The sequence below is a fragment of the Ornithodoros turicata genome, unplaced genomic scaffold, assembly GCF_037126465.1.
Source record: "Ornithodoros turicata isolate Travis unplaced genomic scaffold, ASM3712646v1 ctg00000864.1, whole genome shotgun sequence".
NCBI lineage: Eukaryota > Metazoa > Arthropoda > Arachnida > Ixodida > Argasidae > Ornithodoros > Ornithodoros turicata.
The window spans coordinates 108,735-134,643 of record NW_026999408.1 but is presented as its reverse complement, the minus strand read 5'-3'; the positions used below and the strand labels follow the sequence as shown (position 1 = coordinate 134,643).

Here is a 25,909-nt window from a genome sequence, read left to right as displayed (position 1 = left end):
ACGTATCCCCAAGTTGGCGACACACTGGAGCGCGGGTCTTGAGTACTCTGAAAATTGGTGGCTGGTATGAAATAACGAACATCAATAACGCTGTATACACACGGTGCATGCTACTTACACTGTCAAAGATCGACTGAAGATCACTTCATGAGGACACAACACGAACTACTTCTAGAGACCTGGACATACGCTCGAAGCTCCCAGTAGTGAGTATATTTCTGGCGACCGCCGCCTCGCGAAGGATTTGGCGCTATAGTGTACTTTCACGCAATATTCCGAAATCGCAGCGATGATTATGACGAAAAAGGAGGTTGCAAAAATGACGGTAGCCATGGTGATAATGCTGTACATGGCATTCCTCTCGCCGATAATATCAAGTAGTGCTTCTAGCGACCACTACTGTAACTAACTCTTAACCTGGTTATCCCGTTGAGGATTGCTATATGTCCAAGTATCTACACATAGTAGTACAGGCTAGGGTCTAAGCGACCTGTGGGACTTTGACATCCATGATATGAATTCGCCATACATTAAGGTAGGAACGAGACACTGATGTATTTTCTTGGTCCACAGCTGTTGCCTACAACATGATTGGTGCTACTCTCAGTCACCCTGTTCTAAACTCTCCATCTACCTCCTTCCCTACGATTGGATCTGCATCACCCGTGGAATAGCGCACTGCGGTAAGTATCCGTGTCGCTCATATATCGAGGTTAGTTCCCCACAACAGAACAGATAACAAGGCGATGTCAAAAATCCGCGTTTCTATGCAGTACAACAATAATGAGAAGACGGTTAGGAGCAACTTTTTAAGATCGAGACTTTCGTACAGAGCCTGCACGAAAGTCTCGTTTTTAAAGTTTTACATAAAAGATGTTCCCCAAGTATGCATGGAAGAGTGTCTGTTTTTGTTATTCACACTGCCTAATGATAATAATATTCAAATCATCATAAAGCGACGCTTACAGAAGGATCTGTGGATATGTTCTGGTAAATTTACACCGAAAGTTTGCCGATTTGTCAAGGAAGCTGAAGATTTGCTCTCTTTGTGGCATTTGTCCCGCAGAATTTCTATTATCTTCATCGATGTGATTTTATCCAACATGATACACTAGTACTGAAAGATATGGACGGAAGGAAGGAAAAATTCAGGAACAAGTGCTAGCAGTTTCCTTCCTTCCGTCCGTGTCTTTCAATGCTGGTTTATCATGCGTTGGACATACCAGCTCGCCCGGTTTACTACAGTGAGGTGAGACGCACTCACGCAACATATACCGATGCCAGGGGGCTTAATCGAGCCCGACTTGCACTCTGGCTCGTTGTTGTAATGTGAAGTTTCTGGAGTTTCTTACCCAAACACCGATGGATGCCATGTATTGTGCACTTTTGGTGTTGCTTTACGTACCCTTGAGGGCCAAATAGTTAAATTTTCCATTTGAATCGAAAACCGAAAACATACTCTCGGGTTCACCTCCGGAGCATAAAATTTTGTTTCGGTTTTCGTTCCATTCCAATTCGCCCAAAAAGAACGTTTTTACGGTTTTCGGTTCAGGTTTTTGGTTTCCTCCGGAACCCTGCCCACGCTAGCCCAGCTGATGCCGCGCGGGTCTACAGTCGGGTCACGCGAGGAGATAGGGTTGCTTTCTCTGGGAATTTCTGTAAAGATCATTGCGCAATGACAATACACCGCAGAGCGAAAATATTTTGCATGGTGACATCAGGCATCAAGCAGTCCATCATCAAGATGGACTGCTTGATGAACGAAATCGGGACATGTTAGCATCAGAAGGGAAAAATTACTTGGCTCCCTTAAACATAGCTGAATTGAGAATTAATTTTCTTATCTCTTTATTGCAGCGTACCCATCGTCACTGAGCCCCCATGCGCACTGCGGCCAGCAGCTGTGCCAATGTGACTTGCAGTTTGCCAACTGCGTCAGCCGTTACCCGTGTCCAAACCGTCGCGTCCCTTGCCGACACACAAAGCTGTCACGCTTCCAGAACATTCTTCACGGAAAGCGAAAACCTCTAGCCAGTCACGCCGGAGACGACAAGGACGTGTACGCAAACGGCGTTGTCGTCTCTCCTGGCGTCCCCAACGCGGACTACTCCTACTTCAAGAAACGCACGAAGACCAGACTGAAGGGACACGGCAACCACCGACAGCCGTTGCTCGTCAAGACAACACCGAGGAGCACGACAGTGTCCACAAACGAGGCGATAGACCAGGAACCTGTTGACGCTGACCTTCAGCACAGGATAGAGGTGACGACGCCGGGCAACGTCAGCGAAACGACAGTTACGGACAAGACGGGGGACCGCGTCACGACCGTTGGGTCTCGAGAAGAAAATATTCCAGAGGGAAGATCGTCGATTAACGAATCCACACTGGTGCCCCAAGTGATCGATAATGCGACTCTCGCTGCAGCCGGCATCACCGACGATGGTAGTGAGGGCTACGTGCAACAGCAAGCTTATGCGACTTCCGTCAACTCTACCGAAGTGTCCGTGCCCGTTGGAAGCGCATCCGAGAAACCTTCCACCGATGACGTCAATATTACTGCCATGTCATCGAGTTTAGTACCGCATGTATTGGGTTCAACAACGCCCATTCCTTTAAAGACAGTCAGAGACTTCCCTGCGCCCCTTCCTTCGAAGACCTTCAGGCATCGGCAACACCCTGGATCAGAATCGAGGCGGTCCACGGAGCTCATGTTACATCCCAATTCCCAATCTGTCCAGCGTGCTCCGCGACTTAAAATTGAAGTGCACTTGCAACCGAAGCCTCATCCCTATCGCCGGCCGTATCTGCGCTTTGAAGTGAGGCGCCGACCCAACAGACCTCGTCGCAGATCTGGTATCACGATTTAAAAGTAGGCGACGTTGCTCAGAAAAGTCGGAAAGAAAATGTAACTCGGACAACCCGACTGGCTCTGACGGTATACATGGCAGGTCATCTGCTTCTGTTCGTGGACATTCTCTGAGTAGTTTCACTGAGCTCCTGTGTACAAGCGATATTCTAGCGAGGCGTCTATCTCAAGAACCGCTGGAGAGCCTGTATAACGTAGCTCCGCTATACCCCGATAATTCATCTCTCTCTCTCTCTTTCTCTCTGTCTGTGTGTATCTTTAACGAGCGATTTGCATGCAGGATGGCAGCATGTATTTCGGGAAGGGAGACTACGTCTTTGGTCGACTTTAGATGTGACGTCACACATACAGGTCGCAAATGTACGTGACATCATCCTGCATCTTTCTCAAAGTCTCGAAACCTCACATTGCGGCGTTTCGCACGGTGCACGTTTCAGGCGCAAAATGAAACAAAAAGTGTCCTGTACGAAACGCTCCTAAGTCACTTTGCGTTCTTGATGGCCATACGTTCGTCCCCGACGGGTTATTATTTTGTGCACTGTTACATCGCTTCTGCACCGTTAGGTGTCGTAACGGCAGCGTTGCTCTCTGGGCAGGCCTGGTACACGATGGCTTGGAACAACATGCATGCTGCAAAGCGACACAGTGAATCATGTGATTGAAGCCAGCATGCCAGTCAGTATGGATGGATGGTTCTCTAAAGTCGGGTTGTTCCTGGGCTTTGGGACGCTGTACCCAACGTGGCATGCGCCTTCTGTAACCAATCTTGTTTGTCCGGCTAAAGTGTGTTCTCTCTAGGGCTGCTCTGGTTCCGTCCTTTGCCATTTATTGTTCACAATAAAGTTTACGTGAAGGAACGTTGCAAACGTAATCGAGGATGTTGGTGGTGGAAGCACTCGCCGTTGTGGGCCTCGCAGATGTGGGCAACATCACGATTGACGCCCTGGGGGAATGTGCGTACTGGGCCGACTTCTAAGGGAACTGTGCCGACATATGTCTGAAAGCGTATGAGGAAAAACCCCAGACTGCACAGCCGGCAACGGGGATCTTCGTTTGTTGCGCATTACTCAATCTATCTTGTGCCTGCCCAATAAACCACATGGGACTGGCTGAGCACAGCGGCTGCAAATGATTCGTGGATTTAAGCTCATCAATCTCAACCCGAGTTCCGTCTCCTTACTTCTCCTCGGTGGGTGAAACCACGGGCAAACCATTTCACCCGAGCAGACGGAGCCCATGCTTTGTTTACTGCAGCAGGTCAAGCAGGGAGCAATTGAGCCTGCCGCGATATTGCTGTCTCCAATTTATCGCAGCAGTTGGATGCGTCAGTTGCAGATATATCAAGCAACAAACGGTGCTCAGGCGGTGACGTCAGTGACAGCTATTCTAATCAAGGTGAGTGCACCTATATGAGAGTGCCATATCTTTAGGGTAGAGAAGTGTTTTCAAGCATTTCCGTTTTGGATGCATCCGCATACCGTAGCCTAGTTCAGGCGTGCAGTCTTCACCAGTCATAATGCAGTGCACATTGCAATATGCAATTATGCCGAAACATAGTTATGAGTGTAACGACAACATTTATCTGCCTAGGTCAGTCGTGGCCAGACGTTTTGAGACTGACATTTTGTTTTAATTATTATTAACTTGGCCGGGACAGCCACAGGATTTGTAATTAATTGCAAATCAACTGATCTCTCTCCTTGACAATCTAAAGTGAATGCAAACCGCCACTACAGGAACTAAATCAATAACTCTTGTTGAAAGAAAAATTTGTCAGTCTGAAACCCTTTGGCCACGACTGTAGGTGAAAGACACATGGTACTGACGGTAAAAAGAAAAAAAATATGTCCTTTTGCAGTGGGTTAGAGGAAGCTGACTTACATGCCAACTACAGTCCAGGAGACTATGGGATTTCAGCACAACACTCGAAGATGAGACCTTTGAAGTTTCTGATAGATGTAACGTTCCCGGTTTTGCCTTTGCTCTTTTTACTGTAGAAACAGCATTGGTGGGTGCGATACCTGGCCGCGCTTTGTGTCATTTAGTTACCGAAAGCAGATTATTCTCACTGCCGGTAAATGAAGTGCACGTAATAATAAAAGCAGGTACTGCGTGTGCAGCATATCCAGGAACTGTCCCCAAAGCGCAGGCTGGTTCACTGGACATCTCTTAGCGGAATTTGTCGTGTGACGAATTCAATCTCTCCCTGTTATTATTATTATTATTTTTTTCGTCAACGTCAACGTAAACTAGACAGCTCGCGTTTGTTCTAACTAAGTAACTGGGAAGTTTCCGAACAGGGCGTCCGAGTATTCGAACTGGTGGCTCTGTGAGACACTGATTATTGGCGCCGAGAAGTTTGGGAGTCGCCCCCTGGTGTTCACTGAACGAACCTTGTCGTGGGGATGTCCCCGGGCCAGTATTCTCACATTGCATTGCGTATAAAGGCATTGCACGTGTTAGGGGCTGTCCAGCATTGATATTTCCTGGTGATTCATGAAGAAAACGACATATGTGTTCCAAGTAAATCGCATTTTTATTCCAATATGACAGTTTTTACTGTAAGTAACAGAAACGAAACCGAAACGGGGATCCCCACCAAGAGACGGCGCAGTGGCGCCCCTAGTGAGGGTCTCGCCGCCAATAGGTTGGTCTGTCGTCACCAAAAATAGGGGAGAAAGAAAAAGTGAAAACAAAGGATTCCTAAGGTAATGGATGCCTTCTCACAGTGACTGAGCATGAAAGTCTGTGGGGGTTAGTCTCCGAGACTATATGGGACTGTGTCGGAGATTGGGATAAGACATACACCGCCTCATGAAAGCGGCTGAGGGTGCCCGATTGGAGGTCAACGCATCTAGAGAACCAGACACATGCCCACGCCAGCGCCTGCGCTGCATGCTGGCTGACTGGGTTTGAGTCTACCCAGCGGCCTGTGCCTGTGCAGGTCACGCGCTCGCGTGTGAGGTGTGTGTGTGGGGGGTGAAGGAAAGACGCGTCTCGGAAGATGCGCAATGAAGAAAATGAAGAAAAAAATGGCGTTCCTTCACAAATTTTTTGCGGACGATCTACCGAACGGATTTTTTGTGCTGAAAACGGCTACGATATCAGGTCACCGAAAGGAACAGATGTTCTCATTGGGACAGCTTCGTAGCTGTTATAATTAAAAAGTTAATTAACGATTTTTAGGTAATTAGTGATTTGACGGTTGAGCAACATATGGTCAACACCGTCCGCCGGCACCGAGATGATAGAAGTGAAAACGGCATGTCTATAGCCCTTATAGTTTTTTGATGAATAATCTGTATCGCCTAAAAAAAGACACCCTGTATGTACGTATAGCGTATGTTTGTATATGTTACAAACATGTCTATATACATATGTGTATATGTTTGTAAGCATATGTTTGTGTACATGCAGCCAAAGAGCTCCGGCTATTTCTTTTTTTTTTCCTACTATACTTCACTGGCTTTGCACTGGGCGTTCAGTGGTGAGTTAGCTCACCCTGACGGGAGGAATCGCGTGTTACGTGACCTTCTGACGCCATCCGCTCAAACGTTGGCTGCCTGCGTACTGCTGATGAGGCCCAAGAAGGCCTAAACAGCTGTCCAGTACTGGCATCGCGACGTTTGAGTTACAAACATATGCCATACGTGCAGCCAAAGAGCTCCGGCTATCTTTTTCCCCTACTATACTTCACTGGCTTTGCACTGGGCTTTCGGTGGTGAGTTAGCTCGCCCTGACGGGAGCAATCGCGTGCTACGTGACCTTCTGACGCCCTCCGCTCAAACGTTGCCTGCCTGCGTGCTGCTGATGAGGCCCAAGAAGGCCGAAACAGCTGTCCAGTACTGGCATGGCGACGTTTGAGTTACAAACATATGCCATACGTGCAGACAAAGAGTTCCGGCTATCTTTTTCCCCTACTATACTTCACTGGCTTTGCACTGGGCTTTCAGTGGTGAGTTAGCTCACCCTGACGGGAGCAATCGCGTGCTACGTGACCTTCTGACGCCATCCGCTCAAACGTTGCCTGCCTGCGTACTGCTGATGAGGCCCAAGAAGGCCGAAACAGCTGCCCAGTTCTGGCATAGCGACGTCTGAGTTACAAACTAGAGCCCTGCGCGGATGAGGTCTTTGGCATCCGCATCCGACCCGCATCCGCGCACACGTTATCCGCATCCGATCCGCACCGCACCATACACAACAGTTTACATCCGCATCCGATCCTCTGAGCAAAACGCACCATCCGCATCCGATCCGCAAAAATCCGCACGTTTCCAAAGACGCGTAAAGCATGTTGGTATAATTTCGGATACCTCCATGCTGTCACGGAAGGACTCAGTCATGACGACAAGCAAGGGTAAACCTTTCAACAAACGCGATATGGAGAGACTTCTGGAACGCGTGGAACGCTACCTCGTCGGCGCTCGCGCGGTTCGAGACGCCTGAATGCCTCCTCTCCCGTCTTGGCGCCGTGCATGGTCAAAGGTGAACCAGAGCATGCGCTCGCTGTCGGCTGTCGGCGCGCAATACAAATAAATTGCGGGTGGAAAAATGACAGCACGCGGTATATCCGCATCCGATCCGCTGCCTTCGTATCCGCATCCGACCTCGAGACATCCGCATCCGATCCGCACACCGCAGAAAGTGCTAAATTTCATCCGAATCCGCAAGTATATTGCGGATATCCGCTTCCATCCGCGGATGGTGCAGGGCTCTATTACAAACATATGCCATACATGCAGACAAAGAGCTCCGGCTATCTTTTTCCCCTACTATACTTCACTGGGCTTTCAGTGGTGAGTTCGCTCACCCTGACGGGAGCAATGGCGTGCTACGTGACCTTCTGACGCTATCCGCTCAAACGTTGCCTGCCTGCGTACTGCTGATGAGGCCCAAGAAGGCCGGAACAGCTGTGCAGTACTAGCATGGCGACGTTTGAGTTACAAACATATGCTATGCGTGCAGCCAAAGAGCTCCGGCTATCTTTTTCCCCTACTATACTTCACTGGCTTTGCACTGGGCCTTCAGTGGTGAGTTCGCTCACCCTGACGGGAGCAATCGCGTGCTACGTGACCTTCTGACGCCATCCGCTCAAACGTTGCCTGCCTGTGTACTGCTGATGAGGCCCAAAAAAGCCGAAACAGCTGTGCAGTACTGGCATGGCGACGTTTGAGTAGCAAACATATGCTATACGTGCAGCCAAAGGGATCCGGATATTTTTTTTTCCCTTGCTATACTTCACTGTGCTTTCAGTGGTGAGTTCGCTCACCCTGACGGGAGCAATCGCATGCTACGTGACCTTCTGACGCCATCCGCTCAAACGTTGCCTGCTTGCGTACTGCTGATGAGGCCCGAGAAAGCCGAAACAGCTGTGCAGTACTGGCATGGCGACGTCTGAGTTACAAACATATGCTATGCGTGCAGCCAAAGAGCTCCGGCTATCTTTTTCCCCTACTATACTTCACTGGCTTTGCACTGGGCTTTCAGTGGTCAGTTAGCTCACCCTGACGGGAGGAATCGCGTGCTACGTGACCTTCTGATGCCATCCGCTCAAACGTTGCCTGCCTGCGTACTGCTGATGAGGCCCAAAAAAGCTGAAACAGCTGTGCAGTACTGGCATGGCGACGTTTGAGTTACAAACATATGCTATGCGTGCAGCCAAAGAGCTCCGGCTATCTTTTTCCCCTACTATACTTCACTGGCTTTGCACTGGGCTTTCAGTGGTCAGTTAGCTCACCCTGACGGGAGGAATCGCGTGCTACGTGACCTTCTGATGCCATCCGCTCAAACGTTGCCTGCCTGCGTGCTGCTGATGAGGCCCAAAAAAGCCGAAACAGCTGTGCAGTACTGGCATGGCGACGTTTGAGTAACAAACATATGCTATACGTGCAGCCAAAGAGCTCCGGCTATCTTTTCCCCCTACTATACTTCACTGGCTTTGCACTGGGCTTTCAGTGGTCAGTTAGCTCACCCTGACGGGAGGAATCGCGTGCTACGTGACCTTCTGATGCCATCCGCTCAAACGTTGCCTGCCTGCGTACTGCTGATGAGGCCCAAAAAAGCCGAAACAGCTGTGCAGTACTGGCATGGCGACGTTTGAGTTACAAACATATGCTATGCGTGCAGCCAAAGAGCTCCGGCTATCTTTTTCCCCTGCTATACTTCACTGGCTTTGCACTGGGCTTTCAGTGGTCAGTTAGCTCACCCTGACGGGAGGAATCGCGTGCTACGTGACCTTCTGATGCCATCCGCTCAAACGTTGCCTGCCTGCGTACTGCTGATGAGGCCCAAAAAAGCCGAAACAGCTGTGCAGTACTGGCATGGCGACGTTTGAGTTACAAACATATGCTATGCGTGCAGCCAAAGAGCTCCGGCTATCTTTTTCCCCTACTATACTTCACTGGCTTTGCACTGGGCTTTCAGTGGTCAGTTAGCTCACCCTGACGGGAGGAATCGCGTGCTACGTGACCTTCTGATGCCATCCGCTCAAACGTTGCCTGCCTGCGTGCTGCTGATGAGGCCCAAAAAAGCCGAAACAGCTGTGCAGTACTGGCATGGCGACGTTTGAGTAACAAACATATGCTATACGTGCAGCCAAAGGGATCCGGATATTTTTTTCCCTTGCTATACTTCACTGGGCCTTCAGTGGTGAGTTCGCTCACCCTGACGGGAGCAATCGCGTGCTACGTGACCTTCTGACGCCATCCGCTCAAACGTTGCCAGGCTGCGTACTGCTGATGAGGCCCAAGAAGGCCGAAACAGCTGTGCAGTACTGCCATGGCGACGTTTGAGTTACAAACATATGCTATGCGTGCAGCCAAAGAGCTCCGGCTATCTTTTTCCCCTACTATACTTCACTGGCTTTGCACTGGGCTTTCAGTGGTCAGTTAGCTCACCCTGACGGGAGGAATCGCGAGCTACGTGACCTTCTGACGCCATCCGCTCAAACGTTGCCTGCCTGCGTACTGCTGATGAGGCCCAAAAAAGCCGAAACAGCTGTGCAGTACTGGCATGGCGACGTTTGAGTAACAAACATATGCTATACGTGCAGCCAAAGGGATCCGGATATTTTTTTCCCTTGCTATACTTCACTGGGCCTTCAGTGGTGAGTTCGCTCACCCTGACGGGAGCAATCGCGTGCTACGTGACCTTCTGACGCCATCCGCTCAAACGTTGCCAGGCTGCGTACTGCTGATGAGGCCCAAGAAGGCCGAAACAGCTGTGCAGTACTGCCATGGCGACGTTTGAGTTACAAACATATGCTATGCGTGCAGCCAAAGAGCTCCGGCTATCTTTTTCCCCTACTATACTTCACTGGCTTTGTACTGGGCTTTCAGTGGTCAGTTAGCTCACCCTGACGGGAGGAATCGCGTGCTACGTGACCTTCTGACGCCATCCGCTCAAACGTTGCCTGCCTGCGTACTGCTGATGAGGCCCAAAAAAGCCGAAACAGCTGTGCAGTACTGGCATGGCGACGTTTGAGTAACAAACATATGCTATACGTGCAGCTAAAGGGATCCAGATATTTTTTTTCCCTACTATACTTCACTGGCTTTGCACTGGGCTTTCAGTGGTCAGTTAGCTCACCCTGACGGGAGGAATCGCGTGCTACGTGACCTTCTGACGCCATCCGCTCAAACGTTGCCTGCCTGCGTACTGCTGATGAGGCCCAAAAAAGCCGAAACAGCTGTGCAGTACTGGCATGGCGACGTTTGAGTAGCAAACATATGCTATACGTGCAGCCAAAGGGATCCGGATATTTTTTTTTCCCTTGCTATACTTCACTGGGCCTTCAGTGGTGAGTTCGCTCACCCTGACGGGAGCAATCGCGTGCTACGTGACCTTCTGACGCCATCCGCTCAAACGTTGCCAGGCTGCGTACTGCTGATGAGGCCCAAGAAGGCCGAAACAGCTGTGCAGTACTGCCATGGCGACGTTTGAGTTACAAACATATGCTATGCGTGCAGCCAAAGAGCTCCGGCTATCTTTTTCCCCTACTATACTTCACTGGCTTTGTACTGGGCTTTCAGTGGTCAGTTAGCTCACCCTGAGGGGAGGAATCGCGTGCTACGTGACCTTCTGACGCCATCCGCTCAAACGTTGCCTGCCTGCGTACTGCTGATGAGGCCCAAAAAAGCCGAAACAGCTGTGCAGTACTGGCATGGCGACGTTTGAGTAACAAACATATGCTATACGTGCAGCCAAAGGGATCCAGATATTTTTTTCCCCTACTATACTTCACTGGCTTTGCACTGGGCTTTCAGTGGTCAGTTAGCTCACCCTGACGGGAGGAATCGCGTGCTACGTGACCTTCTGATGCCATCCGCTCAAACGTTGCCTGCCTGCGTACTGCTGATAAGGCCCAAGAAGGCCGAAACAGCTGTCCAGTACTGGCATGGCGACGTTTGAGTTACAAACGTATGCTATACGTGCAGTCAAAGAGCTCCGGCTATTTTTTTTTTCCCGTACTACTGTAGCAGTGTTTTTTCTTTTTTTTTTTTTTCGCGTGCGTTTTTCGCGCATTCCTCCAAAATCGCGAATTTAAGTTCCCGCGAATAGCTCTGGCCACATGAGGGCGAAAATTGTGCGGCGTTCGACGCCATACCGTGACTGCCTTGACCTTTTCTACTCCATGTAGCGTAGGAAGTTTAAGCAAGCCGCAGAAGATTGTTTTATCCCACCAAGCATGATGTAAAGAAATGAAAATTGATCACGCTTTTGCTACCTCTACAAACGCATTGCACTGTACATATATACCACTATACCCCGAAGCCGCAACATGTCCTTCCCCGCCTTCTCAAAACCAGCTTGTATGATAGTACGACATCTCAACAGAACTGTTCAGTGCCCTGAGTGATAATGAATGAGAACTACTAAATTGAACTGGCTGACCTGCACACGGCCAGTACTATGGCCTCCTGCAGAGTCCTTAAAGATCATTGTACAGGGCCTTTCCTCCCATGTCTGTGTGGAGAAGAAAGGGATTGACCTAGAACGCCCCCATCTCGATCAACAACGTATGTCTTAGCACGTGCCGAAATATATGCCCGAGTACTGACCGCGGCACTGTATGCAAGAGCGAAGCACTAACGGAAACCTGTGTCGCGAATTTAAGTTCCCCTCAAACCAGCTTTGTTCGAAAACGCGGAAAAAACCACTTCTACAGCATACTTCACTGGCTCTGCACTGGGCTTTCAGTGGTGAGTTAGCTCAACCTGACGGGAGCAATCGCGTGCTACGTGACCTTCTGACGCCATCCGCTCAAACGTTGCCTGCCTGCGTACTGCTGATGAGGCCCAAGAAGTCTGAAACAGCTGTCCAGTACTGGCATGGCGACAGATTACAGGAAAGTTAACAAAAACTAATTTATCTAATGGGTAATTTAAAACATAGATTATAAACGCACCGTCGACGTTTCGACAGTGGCGCTGTCTTCGTCAGGACAAAAAAATGTACTGTTTTATTTTTTCATTAACTTGTTTCATTAACTTTTTATTAACTTTAACTTTTTTGTCCTGACGAAGACAGTACCACTGTCGAGACGTCGACCGTTCTTTTAAAGGGTTTCTTCCCAAAGAGCAACAAAAGAGTACATATTATGCAGCAAGTATAGCAATCCAAAAGCAACTTGTTGTCCTTCCCAAAGTAACTTGGGAACTTCAAGTTCATTTTTGTAACTTGTAACTTCGTTAATAATCTAGTTAAATTTTTTACACAGTAGCTTAGTTTGTACGAATTCCTTTTGTTGAGTATCAACATCCTCATCTCCAGTGTTTAACAGTTATAAAAAAAAAAGAACAGAATGTCATGGATGTCTTGGTTTAAGAAATTTATTTGCTTTCATTCAACTTAATCTTCCTACATTTCCATTGTAGAGTCACTGATAGGTTTTTTAATCTTCCGGGAGTCACAGAATCAGTCCGAATTATCGGGCACTCCGAATTCATAATCAATGGCAAAAACTCACGTTCCGCTGCCATTCTTTCCTATTACACTGCCCTTAGAAGACCCAGCATGACGGAAGACATGACACACATACAATGAAAGTCACGCACACACGACATCACACCACATGCCACTGGCCAGCGCTGTAGTCAACTGCAGTGCAGGAAGAGGGAAATACGTAATCCGCACCACTACCTACTACAGGTTTTCCCGGTGATTTTAATCCAAGCGCCATCGAAATTAATCCACGTGCCACGCAAACTTTTTGGGGCGTGGACTAATTTAGCTGGAACTTGGATTAAAATCGCCGGGAAAACCTGTAGATTATAACGACCATGTCATAGACACCCCTTCCCAGCGCCGCATTTGGAAAGTAGCGGTGGCGCTACTCATCCGCCCGGTTATTGCTTCCTCAACTTCTACGATATTTTGTACTTCAGCTTGCCTTAGTATTCTTGTACAAGTGGTGAATGTCCCACAGAATATGTTTCATTCTAATGTTGAATGTCATCATCATCATTCTACGCTTTTTCATAGGAGCTGTTGCTGTCGTCTGCTACGGTAGTCGTACTTCCGCTTATGCGGATTCAAAATTCAGATTTTCATTGTCCAATCGTGATGTAAATCTCGCGGGCCGATGTGTAGCGCCCCTAGCGGATCGTGCGGATGGGCTCCTCATAGGGGTTACCGAACATGACATGGTCGTTACAATCTACAGGTTTTCCCGCCGATTTTAATCCGAGTGCCATCGAAATTAATCCATGTGCCATGCAAACTTGATGGGGCATGGATTAATTTAGCTGGCACGCGGATTAAAATCGCCGGGAAAAACTGTAGTAGGTCGTGATCCGGACAAGGATGACACAGCTATCGCTGTCACTTCTTCTCACAATGGGGACAAAAAGGCATGTTTGTTTTTATTTATTTTGTTTCAAATGCTCCTTACCCTACCTTTCCTCTCAGACTTCTTTCTCTTCAAAAAAAGTTGTGAATGGACAAGACTTCATGTCTCTACAGAATACCATTTAGTGCACTCAACAAGGAAGGTAATATATCTTTCTTAGCAAAGATCTGTCCTACATTTTTCAATCTAAAAGAATATGTACACAAATCATTTACGGACCTCACAACTCTGCCCATTGCCTTTCTCCAGCACTGCCACGAATAATTTAATCGCACGGTTGGTTATATATTACAAAATGCACACTGGCATTCCGCTCAATTTCAGTTTACTGCGGTGGTTTCCCGAAAAGAGCCACACCGTTCTCTGGAATGCACTGCTCTGCTAGTCACGCCAATCGCTGCGACATGTTGCACGTAACTCATCAACGCTACATGTCGACGCATCTTACAGTATGGTTCTCGCTATGCCACAAGCAATCACATGACCGTGATACCTCCCATGATGTTGACGGGGCGGTCCTTGTACCGTTTTGAAATCTCCTCTTGGATCTGTCAGGGCAAAACACATCGCTAATGAACATCATAAGGTAAACAGCATCCCTTACAAAAGCTTATTACAGTGCAATCTCTTCAAATGGAACCTCGAGGGACCCGAAAAAATCTGTTCCGTTTATCAGGACTTCCATTTACTGAGCCAGATTTACGTCTTTCTGGCAGCTGAAGAGGTTATTTCTGAAATGAGCACTGTCGTTTTTTGACATAACTGAGATAAATGACTAAAAGGGGGCTCCAGAGGCACATCCAGCGGTTCAGAAGACTATAGGGCTCCATGCTTGCCCGAAATTAAAGCACAAAAAAACAAGATTTGTGGGGAAAGGAGTCGTATGAACACAATCATCTTTCTCTCGATCCAGAAAAATAAGACTTTGCTCGTTTTGGAAATAAGATCTTCAAACATACTTTGCAATAGAGTATTTTCCTTAGAGCACCCCTTCAGACTAAAAAAAAAAATAAAGTAATGTGCTACCATACCTGTTTTTGAAGCTCCCTGGTTTTCAGTAGAATTAAGTCCCTCTTGGGTTCAAGCTGCCTCTGTTCCGCCAGAGCTTCCTCGGCCCCAACCAGAACAGCCCGCCGTGACTGCTCCATTTTGTCTGCTTGATACAGAAGTTGCTGGAGCGACCCCACCAGACGGTCCACGTACCTGAGGCGAAGACACAACAACTTCTTCTGTGAGAGGTAGCACACTACATGCTGCTTATGGAGCAGGTAGACCCTCATTTTTTTTTGGGGGGGGGGGGGGGGTTACCGTATTTACTCGCATAATTTGCGCACCCCCACTTTTTACTTTAAAAGTTCAAGAGAAAAAAGATTTGCGCAATTTGCGCACCCCTACTTTCGCAAGAACAGAAATCGTGGACGCTCCATCGTTCTTCCAACCTCTCCTTCCTCCCTTCATGGGATTCGTGGGGTTCGCCACGCCCATTGCACGTGCAGACCCTACGGCCAATGACACGGCGCTCTCATTAGTCATCACAGGAACAGCGTTGGGGAGTCCGCGTTGGTGACTTAGGTCACGCAATTGCTGGTTGTCATTTGATCTCGACTCAGTTGCACAACATGTCGCTGGCAGTTCCTTCCAAGTTCCGTGATCGGAATGGGCTACGACAATTTTACGGCCAAGTTTAAGTTGCGGGTCATAGAATCTGCAGAGCAACACGGCAACAGAGCAGCAGCACGGCAGTTTGAGGTCAAGGAAAGCCACGTGCGTTATTGGCGCAAGCAAAAGGACCGCCTGCTGAGTGCCAAGCCAGGGAAGAAAGCTTTCCGTGGACCAAAGCAAGGCAAGTTCCCAGAAGTTGAGGAGGAGCTGCTAGTCTACATAGAGAAGCTAAGGAACAGCGGATGCGCAGTTTCGGGTGAAATGCTTCAGTTCAAAGCCCGGAAGATCGCCACAGCCAGGGATGTTCCCGTAACAACGTTTAAGGCAAGAAGGGGATGAATCACACGTTTCATGCGACAGCACGATCTCAGTATCCGAAGGAGGACCAGACTTTGCCAACGACTGCCGACGGACTACGAAGAAAAGGTGGTTTCGTTTCATCGTCACATGATAGAGAAGCGCAAGGCCATGTCGTACTTGTTGTCACAGATAGGAAATGCTGATCAAACCCCTGTTAACTTTGACATGCCTCTGAACTTGACAGTGGATAAGAAAGGGGCCAGAAATGTGACCATACGCACAGCAGGGTGTGAAAAGCAGCGGTGCACGGTAATGCTGGCTGTGACAGCGGATGGACGAAAACTTCCGCCGTACGTCATATTCAAGAGGAAAACTGTGCCCAAAGGACAGTTTCCGAAAAAGGTCCATCTCCGGGTTCAAGAAAAGGGATGGGTGGATGAAAGCCTCGTCCAAGATTGGATCAAGACCGTGTGGGGCTTCAGGCCGGGTGCCATGCTGAAGCTTCCGTCGCTTCTAGTCCTCGACAGCTTCAGAGACCACCTTGTCAAGACAGTGAAGAGTCTGCTTGCACAGATGAAGACCGACCTTGCAGTTATCCTCGGTGGCCTAACGTCGGTACTTCAACCGCTTGATGTCAGTATTAACAAGCCTTTCAAAGACAATCTGCGCAAACTCTACGTAGAGTACTCGCTGTTGGGCACGTTGGCGACTATACATGAAGATCCAAAACACAGCGCGAGAAGACACGACGGAAGAAGAGAGGACAGGACAGGCGCTGACTCCAACGAACAGTTTAATAACACAAAAACCAGTACGCAGGCGCACAGCCATTTAGTCACAGTACACAGCTATTTAGTCAGATTGTCGTGCTATCTAGGAGCAGAGATAAGGGTGCGCGGGAGTTATCTGAAGCGTTTTTTATCGGGGATAGAGGCGGTAGGTGTGTGAGCCAAACTTCTGTGTCTTTGTTATCGGGAGAGAGGAGGATGTTGTCGAGGCGGTAGTGATTGTGTCTGTCTGAGCGTCTGCACTTTTGGACCAAGGTGGGGTGACTGGGTTGGCGGCTGTGCGCCTGCGTACTGGTTTTTGTGTTATTAAACTGTTCGTTGGAGTCAGCGCCTGTCCTGTCCTCTCTTCTTCCGTCGTGTCTTCTCGCGCTGTGTTTTGGATCTTCATGTCTACGTAGAGTGGATGGCGTCCGGCGAACCATGCTTAACGCCAACTGGGCGCATTAAGCGGCCGTCGACTGAACAGATGTGCCAGTGGATCTGCGACGCATGGGACATGGTCCCATTTGACGTTGTCGTCAAAAGCTTCAAGAAGACTGGTATTTCTAACGACGTGGACGGTACAGAAGACAACATGCTATGGGACGAGAGAGACCCCGATGTCGCCGATGGCTGTGACGTTATTTCTGGCTCGAGCAGCGACGACGAGTTGTAAAGTTACCAAGTAATAAAGGTAATTATTCACCTTAAGGCCCGTCTTTTGTTTTGGCTTATCAGGAACTGATTTTGCACCCGTTCTTCAAGTCGTCTTGAGAAAGACCCACGTAATTTGCGCACCCCAACTTTTGCTCATTTTTTGGGGAAAAAAAGTGTGCAAATTATGCGAGTAAATACGTTATGTTTTTTGAAAATAGGGTTTTATTCTAGGCAGAGCATCAACACCGAACCGGAACCAAAAAACCGGAAAGAACCGTTATTTTTTTGCCAGAACCGAACCGAAAAGGCCGCCACCATCTTGGAGCTGAACCGGAACTGAACCGGTTTAGAAAATTTCTGTTACAGTTTCGAGACCCGTTTTCAAAGCATCGAGAGTTCGAGACTGACCATTTTTCGTCTTACCTACCAAAAGTGCCAGTTAATGCGACAGTTTTTGCAACCCGATTCTCCAATACAAGCGGAAATGCGTAGCTGGATGCCCACATCGATAGAGACGACGTCGGACAATCGCGCTCTATAGTTTCGTTTTCCTGTGGACAAGCGTTCTTGTCACAGCTCTGCGGCCAGCACGTTGGAAGGATAGGGAAGCTCATACGTGAACAGTTTGTAAAGTAAAAAAGGTGATCTCGTCGAGGGCCATTTGGGGACACAACAGAGTCAAATAAATTTTCTTGCGATCAAACAAAAATATATTTAAACATCTACTTGGCTGAAAATTTGGGGTTTATCTTCCGCACAAGTTTGGCATGACATGGGAGCACTTTGATCAATTTTCAGTCGCAGGAAATTGAATTTTCTGAATTCAACTCCGAAATTTGCCGAGCCAATGTCACGTTTTTTTTTTTGTCAGAAACAGAACGTGCATGTCGGATTTATCCCATTCCATCACAAAATAAATTCCCTACTACAGTGGTAACAGCTGTGGAAAAAAATGCTAAGGTCGCGGAATAGCCTAATATTCGAAAAATCGAATACTGGATATTCGATTCGCGAATTGAATAGTTCGAGCGTTTGATATTCGATTCGAATTCGAGAATTCGCATATACGCACACCTCTAGTTAAAATCCATCAGAAAGGTGCACATACTTTGGAGAACTATGTAGCTGGTAAAGGTGCTGCATGCGCTTGGAAGTGAGCGCTGCCAGGACAACCTCGAGGTGAGCTAGCATGGCCTCCACACGGTCAGCCGTCTGCAGCTGCACCTGGTCTGGCGCTGCTTGAGCAATGCTGGCTGCGAGAGCGTCCCCTTGAATCCTCAGTTCGTTCAACCGTTGAGTCAAAAAGCATTGCAACTAAGGGAATAGTGTCATACCAGCTATCACTGTAGATACAGTACGCAGCAGAACCACTTACGAAACATTCACCGCATTTCTTCGAGCAAGAAATCGCGGCTGCAAAAACTCACCTCCCCAAGCTCGTTAAGAAAGGTTGCACGTGTTTCAGGGTTGTGCAGGATGGAAAGCGCGTCACTTCCTCGAGCAACCTTGGCACCGTCTACAGTGGCCCCTGGAGGGGGGAAAAAACTGTCTGTATTTTTTCTCAATATTTTCAGATTTAAAAAATTTTTGTCTTCAAATTCAATTTTAGCATAGAGCACAGTGAGCTAAATACAGAGAGTACTCCAATTCAGCTGGGCCTACTGTTGACCATGATAATAGTGCACCAGCTGGTTAACAGAAAACGGAAACAGGAATGGTAACAGAAACGCTGACAGAAATTTGATGTGATGTATTGTCCTGTGTCCGTGCAGTGAAGCAAACATGCATTGACAGTTTTGTTTTTCCCAAACCACTTTGAGTGTTCCGAATAAAGGCTTTACAAACAATGTGAATTTTTATCGTCGACTAAAAATTAGGACTGCTCTAAAATTCAGACTTATTCTGTGGATTCTCAAAGTTTAAAAAAATCTCTCGGCAACTGTACAAGTCTGCAAAGGATGCTGAAGCAGTTTCTTCTTTCCCTTTTCTTTCCTTCTACCCTTCTTTCCCTTTTTTTTGTTTGGAATAGCAAGCCACCCTTTGTCTGGCTGACCTTTCCTTTCTTTTTCTTAATAAACATATTCCCCCCCCACCCTCAAGCAGTTTGAAATTTGCCAGGACAGAATCTCGTTCAGAGCTTTATCTATGCACAACACAATGCTCCACCAGAATTCACTAATTGCTGAGTACAGCGTGCCAGTACAGGTAAGTTTTATTTTTGACCACTACCTTGTATTTTAACTATTTAAGATACCTTTGTCATCAGATGAGCTATCCACTGTGATTCCAGCATCTTCTATACTGATGTCCCATTTGATTTCATCTTCCTGAACCACTACGGGCTCCAGACCTTCGTTAAAGTCCACCTAACAATGAAGGATTGACCCTTTAACACAACATCACAAAACAACTGCAATATCATTCATAAAATAATTTCCTTGACCATCTGGGCAGCAGCCAACCAACAGAATTGTCAACCTTGTTTGTTTTCACAAATGTCTAGCATTTGACAAAGCTCACATGGTAGCATGGTAGCACAAAGAGTACATTTTCTGACTTCGAAAAAGAGATTACTCGAAGCTTACATGCACAAAGTCGCCATTGGGTGAGCCATTGCCAACTGCAGCGCCAGGATCCAGGTTCAAATCTCCAAAGTCAATCTGAGAGTCAAGAGTTCGTCAGCCGAAGTGTAAGCATATGAAATACACACGTACGAAACCCTCCTCAAATGTACAGCCACCACCAGACCTAACCGTGAGGCACGTGCAGTCACCAGCACTGCAGAGTGTTATACCCCTGTTACATGGGCAATCTTCAATGTCCATTGGAACCAACAGCCGTTGAGGATGCACGTAGCGCCACCAAGCATGTAATGTGTCAACTTGGCGGAAAGCATTGGAATGTTGTGTGAGAAGTGCTTGGTGGCGCCACACGCATATCCAATGGCCGTTGGTTCCAATGATCACCGAAGACTGCCCATGTAACAGGGGCATTAGCTTCTTGGTTTGAGATTGCGTCCGAGACATACTTCCAAGACTTGGCTGAGACATGCACCACCTCAGGACAGCAGCTCGGCATGCTCAGCTCAGCAGTTATCGCACCTACAAATCAATATCTGCCCACACCTACGCTCTCCAGTCTGTGCTGCATGTGCACTGCAACCTAGCCTCAAACCCAGTGGACAGGATTCCGCAGTGTTTTGTTGTCTGCGCACTCACGTGTTACAGTTAAGTCTGACGGCCGTACACCCAAAACACAATTTGAAACACTTTCCCACCAATTTCCGTGGTAAACAATCTTCTGCTTTGGAAAATGTGATCTTTTTTTTCTTTTTTTTTTAATGAGGGGTTATCTGATTTATATCCCATAATATACTTCCCAAACCTGCATTACTGCATGTAAAACGTGCGTTACCTGGTCCTCATGTCCGCTGCCGTTATCCAAATCTACCGGGACAACGGGTAACGTTTCTTCAACCACCTCGGGAGCCTCACCATGCTTCCACTGGTATGTCGTTGCATTACCATGTTCAATAAGGAACGTCGCCAAAGGCAACACTGGGCCAGCTTTCTCACTGCATTACATAAAACACGGCTCAGACACTGTCTCTCACTCAAAATGAACACACTTGGCTTCAATTTTGGCTCTGCCTGGCTTTTATTTCAAGCTTCATCACACTCATTCATAATTAGAGCCTCAAGTTTTCGAAAATATATATATATACAGTCAAACTCCTTTATAGCGAACACCTGTTTAACGAAAATACCACTGCAGCGAATTTTTTTTTGCGGTCCCGCTGGAGCCTATAGGTCCAATAATAGACATCCTTTTTAACGAAAATACTTTTACTGCGAATTTTTTTTTTGCTGTCCCCTGAGTTTCCTTGTAAAGGAGTTTGACTGTATATATTTTTTTAATGGGGGGTTGGGGGTGGGGGGGTAAAAATCAGTTAAATAAACATCTGCACTAAATTCATGCGAATCTGGGTGAAAAAACTTCCAGTACGCTAAATTCGGGAATAAATCGGGCTCCGTTACTCAAACTAACTGTAGTGGTCTGGTACAAATGGTGATGTAACTGCATTTGCTGCCAAACAAGTACTAGTTAGTGCATTCCTACAGACATCCCAGTGAGCGCAATTTGCCGGGGAAGAATCGGGTAAAACCCAAAAACTTCGGGCTTTACTCATAATACGTAAGTATGTAGCCCAACGGCAATAGCAAGATCGACAGAGAGAAACAACATCAAACTAAAGGGCCAGCAGGGGACATGCTTTGTATGCAGAGATCCTTTTAAAAGGTGTGACAGCTATGGACAACAGATGAATCACAAATTACAAGTTGTTGGTGGGATACGACAGAAAAATTATGTAAGGATGTTTGATAATTTGAAAACATTTGTGCACAGTGAAAGTCGAGATAATAATACTGAAGGCTGAAAGGTCAAGTAAGAAGGACCTCAGCTCTGGGAAAGGGGCACCACCCTTTCCCACCTTGGGACCACGACTCAGCTATGGTAAGCATAAAAAGTGCATTGATAGAGCCTGAAGTTTTAGGGTTTTACCCGATTCTTCCCCGAATTTGCACCCCGAATTGAAGGTTGCCCCTTTAGGGTGAAACCCGATTTTTACCGGGCAAATTGCCCTCACCGGGATGTCTGTAGGAATGCACCAACTAACTTGTTTGGCAGAAAAATGCAGTTACATCACCGTTTGTACCAAACCGCTACAGTTAGTTTGAATAACTGGGCCCGATTTCTCCCCGATTTTAGCGTAATGGAAGTTTTTTCACCCGAATTCGCACGAATTTAGTGCACATGTTTATTTACCAGATTTTTACCCCCCGAATTTTGGAAAAAATATTTCCCGAAAACTTCAGGCTCTATGCATTGAGCAGGAATGCAAATTGAGCAAGAAACTGACAGCTTTCATTACATATTTTTTTACACGAATCCTAAATCAAAATTACACTCGAAAAGTCAACGAAAGAAAACATTGCTCATTAGTAGCTCATACTTTGAGAAGAAACAGCAAAATTCATTACCTTCCCACAGTAAACTCGAGAAACAGCTTATAGAACTGGATTGCTTTGTCGCAGCCTTTCAACTGAGTAACGACATCAGTGAAGACTGTAGGGAGCTCATCCAAGAGTGCAAGCAATTCTTTCTTCACACATTCTCCCTGCAAAAAAGAACATTCACGTCACAACAAACCCCTTCCTACTTGCTCGAAACCGACCTACCGGTATCCCAAGCTGCTTGCATTCTTGGCGGTATCGTGCTTTCAGCTCCTCGGCGTGCTTTGTGTAGTCCGATTCTTTCTTTATCGACTCCTGTCGCGTTGTGATCGAGTTTAATGATTGCGCTCTGGTACACAGAAAGAGGACGACAACAACTAACCTGCTGTACTTGCTGGCACTTAGCAATCTGCCTCTTGAGGGCAGGCACTTCATAGTTCACCGTACGAATGAGCATCTGTGCGGCTTCCGCTGAAAGGCGACGGTTTTACGGAGTTTAAAACCAATTAATAGCAGTGGTGGCCAGTAGTTAGCTACATGTAGTTAAACTACTAGTTAAACTACCTGATCATAGTTAAAAAGTAGTTATCAACTACTTGCAGAAATGTAGTGTGCAACTACTAGTTAAACTACCTGATTTTAGTTAAAAAGTAGTTATCAACTACTTGCAGAAATGTAGTGTGCAACTACTAGTTAAACTACCTGATTGTAGTTAAAAAGTAGTTATCAACTACTTGCAGAAATGTAGTGTGCAACTACTAGTTAAACTACCTGATTGTAGTTAAAAAGTAGTTATCAACTCCTTGCAGAAATGTAGTGTGCAACTACTAGTTAAACTACTATTTCGAGTAGTTGACTACGGTAGTTAGGTCACTGCAGGCGCCAACTACTTCCGATTTTGCCGCAAGCTTTACGGCACGACTGTGCTTCCGACTTTTACCTTGAGCTACTTGTTTGATAAGAACGGAGGTGCAGAGCAATTGTGTCGTGCATGTGTACTAAATTTTCACTTTTATCACTGCTTGTGATTCATATTTAGGGGTCTAAGAACACTATAGAATGGGGTTGGTGTTGATGGACAACGTTAAGTAGTTAAACTACACTGCAGTAGTTAAAGAAGTAGTTTTATCTACCTCCACTGAAAAGTAGTTGAACTACTACTTAAACTACTCCATCGCAAAGTAGTTATAGTTAAACTACTGTAGAAGTAGTTAGTGGCCATCACTGATTAATAGTCGTGCTAATCACAGAAAGAAAAGCTGTCAATCTGCCTATGCTGGAAGAACGTAATAGACCAATTGTGCTGTGTACTTTCAGCAAGTTGTGTGAGCAATGTTGTCTTTGTTGAAGCCATACTGACAAGGACGAATGGCCATCAAGCACGTTTTTATTGTTATCTAAGCAATGCTGCCAATAAAGATAATCAGAGTTCAGAATTCAGATTCTTGGTAATAGTCGTAGCAACACGAAGGATGCTTTCGGACTCACACATGCTAACTGCAGTTTCCTAATTGTTACGATTTACAAAAGAAGAACTAGGCCAATTTTTATACTTCTTAAGTGTCTGGCACATCCTCTGGAACCTATACACTGTCTAGTTTTTTTGTTTTTCTGGTGCATTGAAAATGTGTGTGCTTTATACAGGGTGCGTCACGTAACGCATCATTTGACCCGTGTAAAAAACACAGCTCAACCAAAAAATATGGTGTAGGCAGCTTCCTTCCAGCCATTCAATTTGCAACGTACTAAAATTGAGAAGGCGTGTTAGCTTAGCTCAATTGGTAGAGCCCTGGACCGGCAATCCAGAAGATGTGGGTTCGACCCCTACAGCTGGCTAACCTTTTCAGTGACTTTCATCTTTCATCGTACTAAAATTACTTTCAATGACTTTGAATTGAATTAAATTGAAGTTTTAAAAAGTGAACTTGGAAATTTGCCTAGTCAATGTAACATTTTTCCTGCTAAACCAGATAGACCATGGTTGAAATAGCCAAACCCGCCCGCTTATGTGCAGATAAGCGGGTTTCTGATTGCTCGATGCGAAAGCTTCCCTTGCCTTATTTTTCAGCTGCTCTGTCCATCAGGTGGAGAGTGCATACCCTCTCACGGCGCTGTTTTCTGACTGACTTAATGCGTCGCTGAAATACGCTCAACTAAACCTCAATTTTCGGACAACGTTTCTGTACGTAACCACCGTACTACGAATCGTAGTTCGCAGTGGGTTTGGCAAATTCAACTACGGCCTATCTGATTTAGCAAGAATAACATGACATTGCCTAGGCAAATTTCAGAGTTCAATTTAAAAAGATTAATTTATTTCAATTACAAGTCGTGGAAATTATTTCCAGTAGGTGGCAAATTTAATGGCCGGAAGGCAGCCGCTTACCCCATATTTTTCTGCTCAGCCGTTTTTTTACAAAGGTCAAATGACACATTACGTGATGCACCCTGAATAGAATGACTTCCAAAGTTACTTTCAGTTTCAGGAAAAGCTGTTACATCTGAGCATTACATATCTCTGGGACTCCCCCTGTTGGCAGTGAAAGATTGTTACATATACAACACATTCACTTTGCTGGTTGTGCCAGAGTGGTTTATATGGGTACTGTACAACACTACCTGCGCTGCACTCAAAGCGTTTCATGCAAGCAGGGCCAACTCTAGTAATGCATGGGATAAGAACAACGCTATAGGAAGCCACCTTGAACTCTCATCAGTGAGTCAAAATGTTCAGGTTGGATGTCCAGTGTTGCTTCCACGTGTTTTTATGTGGCACTTACCTAGATACATGTTGTCTTTCTCATACAGCCTCACAATTTCTTGCCAGTCTTTCATCCTCTGTGAGGAATACCTTCCAAATATATTTTTACTGCTGGCTTCAGTGTCCTTCAAAATCTCCACTATTCTCTTGCAATGGAAGTAGTTGATATCTGCACACATCCAAATGGCAAGCTCACTTCAAAATTGAATTTGAAGGAACGGTCAAGGAAATGGGCAATACATAGATACATGGGCAGTTTTACAAGGTGGAGAATCAGGATGTCTATAACGAATGCTCTAATTATCAGGAAATAAATTAATATCTTTTACTGGGGGCATATGCGAGATTTGCAATGACGATGCGTCCTTTCTTCTAATGGTGCGGGAGCAAGAGGTGTTACTCTTGGCATCAAACCGTTTTTGTGATAACTATATCCTATTATTATTACTTCTGCTACAGATATATAAAAGCTGAAGGGCGAAATGCTGTTGGAAGGTGGACTCGTTCTGAAGAACCAAACAGAGGGTGGTTCAAAATTCCCAGAAAATAAAAAAAAAACATATATTCGTAATTTTTTTTTAGAAAAATCTACTCAAAAGTGATGTGGAACCACATATAACCTGCATCTAAAAAAGAAGGTCCCTCATTTTCATAGTTCTCGAACAGGGGTGAACTCTAGCACCGACGCTATGGCCTAGTCACTTTAGGGCTGGGGTCATGCCGGTACAAGGGTGCTTACATGTTCCTGACAGAAGATTGGTGACCTCATCCACTTCAGGCATGTCCTGGATGGCAGCATTGATCTTTTCTCTGACTGTTAGTGCCTTTGCCTGCCAATCCTTATTACAGTGCCTTCGACTAATCAGCCAGTCTATGACAAGGACAATATTATGTATAGAATAAGTACACTGTTGCTACATGCAAACCTATCTGTTGTAAACAGACCACTTACCAAGCAGCTTGTTTGTGTGAATGTCAATTGGCAACAATGTCTCCCCCTGCTGAGAAGAGAAGTACCACAAATTGTGG

At 46.5% G+C, this 25,909-nt stretch overlaps 1 protein-coding gene across 1 annotated transcript; it reads right to left on the bottom strand.

Annotated features, from left to right (window-relative positions):
• Window positions 1–12,674: 12,674 nt before the first annotated feature.
• Window positions 12,675–25,689, bottom strand: LOC135375459 (CDK5 regulatory subunit-associated protein 3-like). Its single transcript, XM_064608151.1, has 12 exons — window positions 25,620–25,689; window positions 24,900–25,049; window positions 22,502–22,590; window positions 22,345–22,434; window positions 22,147–22,283; window positions 20,519–20,678; window positions 19,690–19,764; window positions 19,359–19,470; window positions 18,532–18,632; window positions 18,213–18,418; window positions 14,750–14,921; window positions 12,675–14,266 (listed from the first exon to the last, which is right to left on the bottom strand). Exons 1-12 carry the CDS (start codon window positions 25,660–25,662, stop codon window positions 14,195–14,197), a joined length of 1,407 nt encoding a protein of 468 aa, XP_064464221.1. The 5' UTR covers window positions 25,663–25,689; the 3' UTR covers window positions 12,675–14,194.
• Window positions 25,690–25,909: the final 220 nt, after the last annotated feature.

Bases quoted from the DNA above. Each gene is read 5' to 3' on its own strand.
- LOC135375459 (XM_064608151.1), bottom strand. From the start codon at position 25,662: ATGCCTGAAGTGGATGAGGTCACCAATCTTCTGTCAGGAACAT. The intron at 22,591-24,899 runs GTAAGTGCCACA...GTCGCCTTTCAG, and splicing joins GAAAGACAACATGTATCTAG to CGGAAGCCGCACAGATGCTC. The intron at 19,471-19,689 runs GTAAGCTTCGAG...CTTCATTGTTAG, and splicing joins CCAATGGCGACTTTGTGCAT to GTGGACTTTAACGAAGGTCT.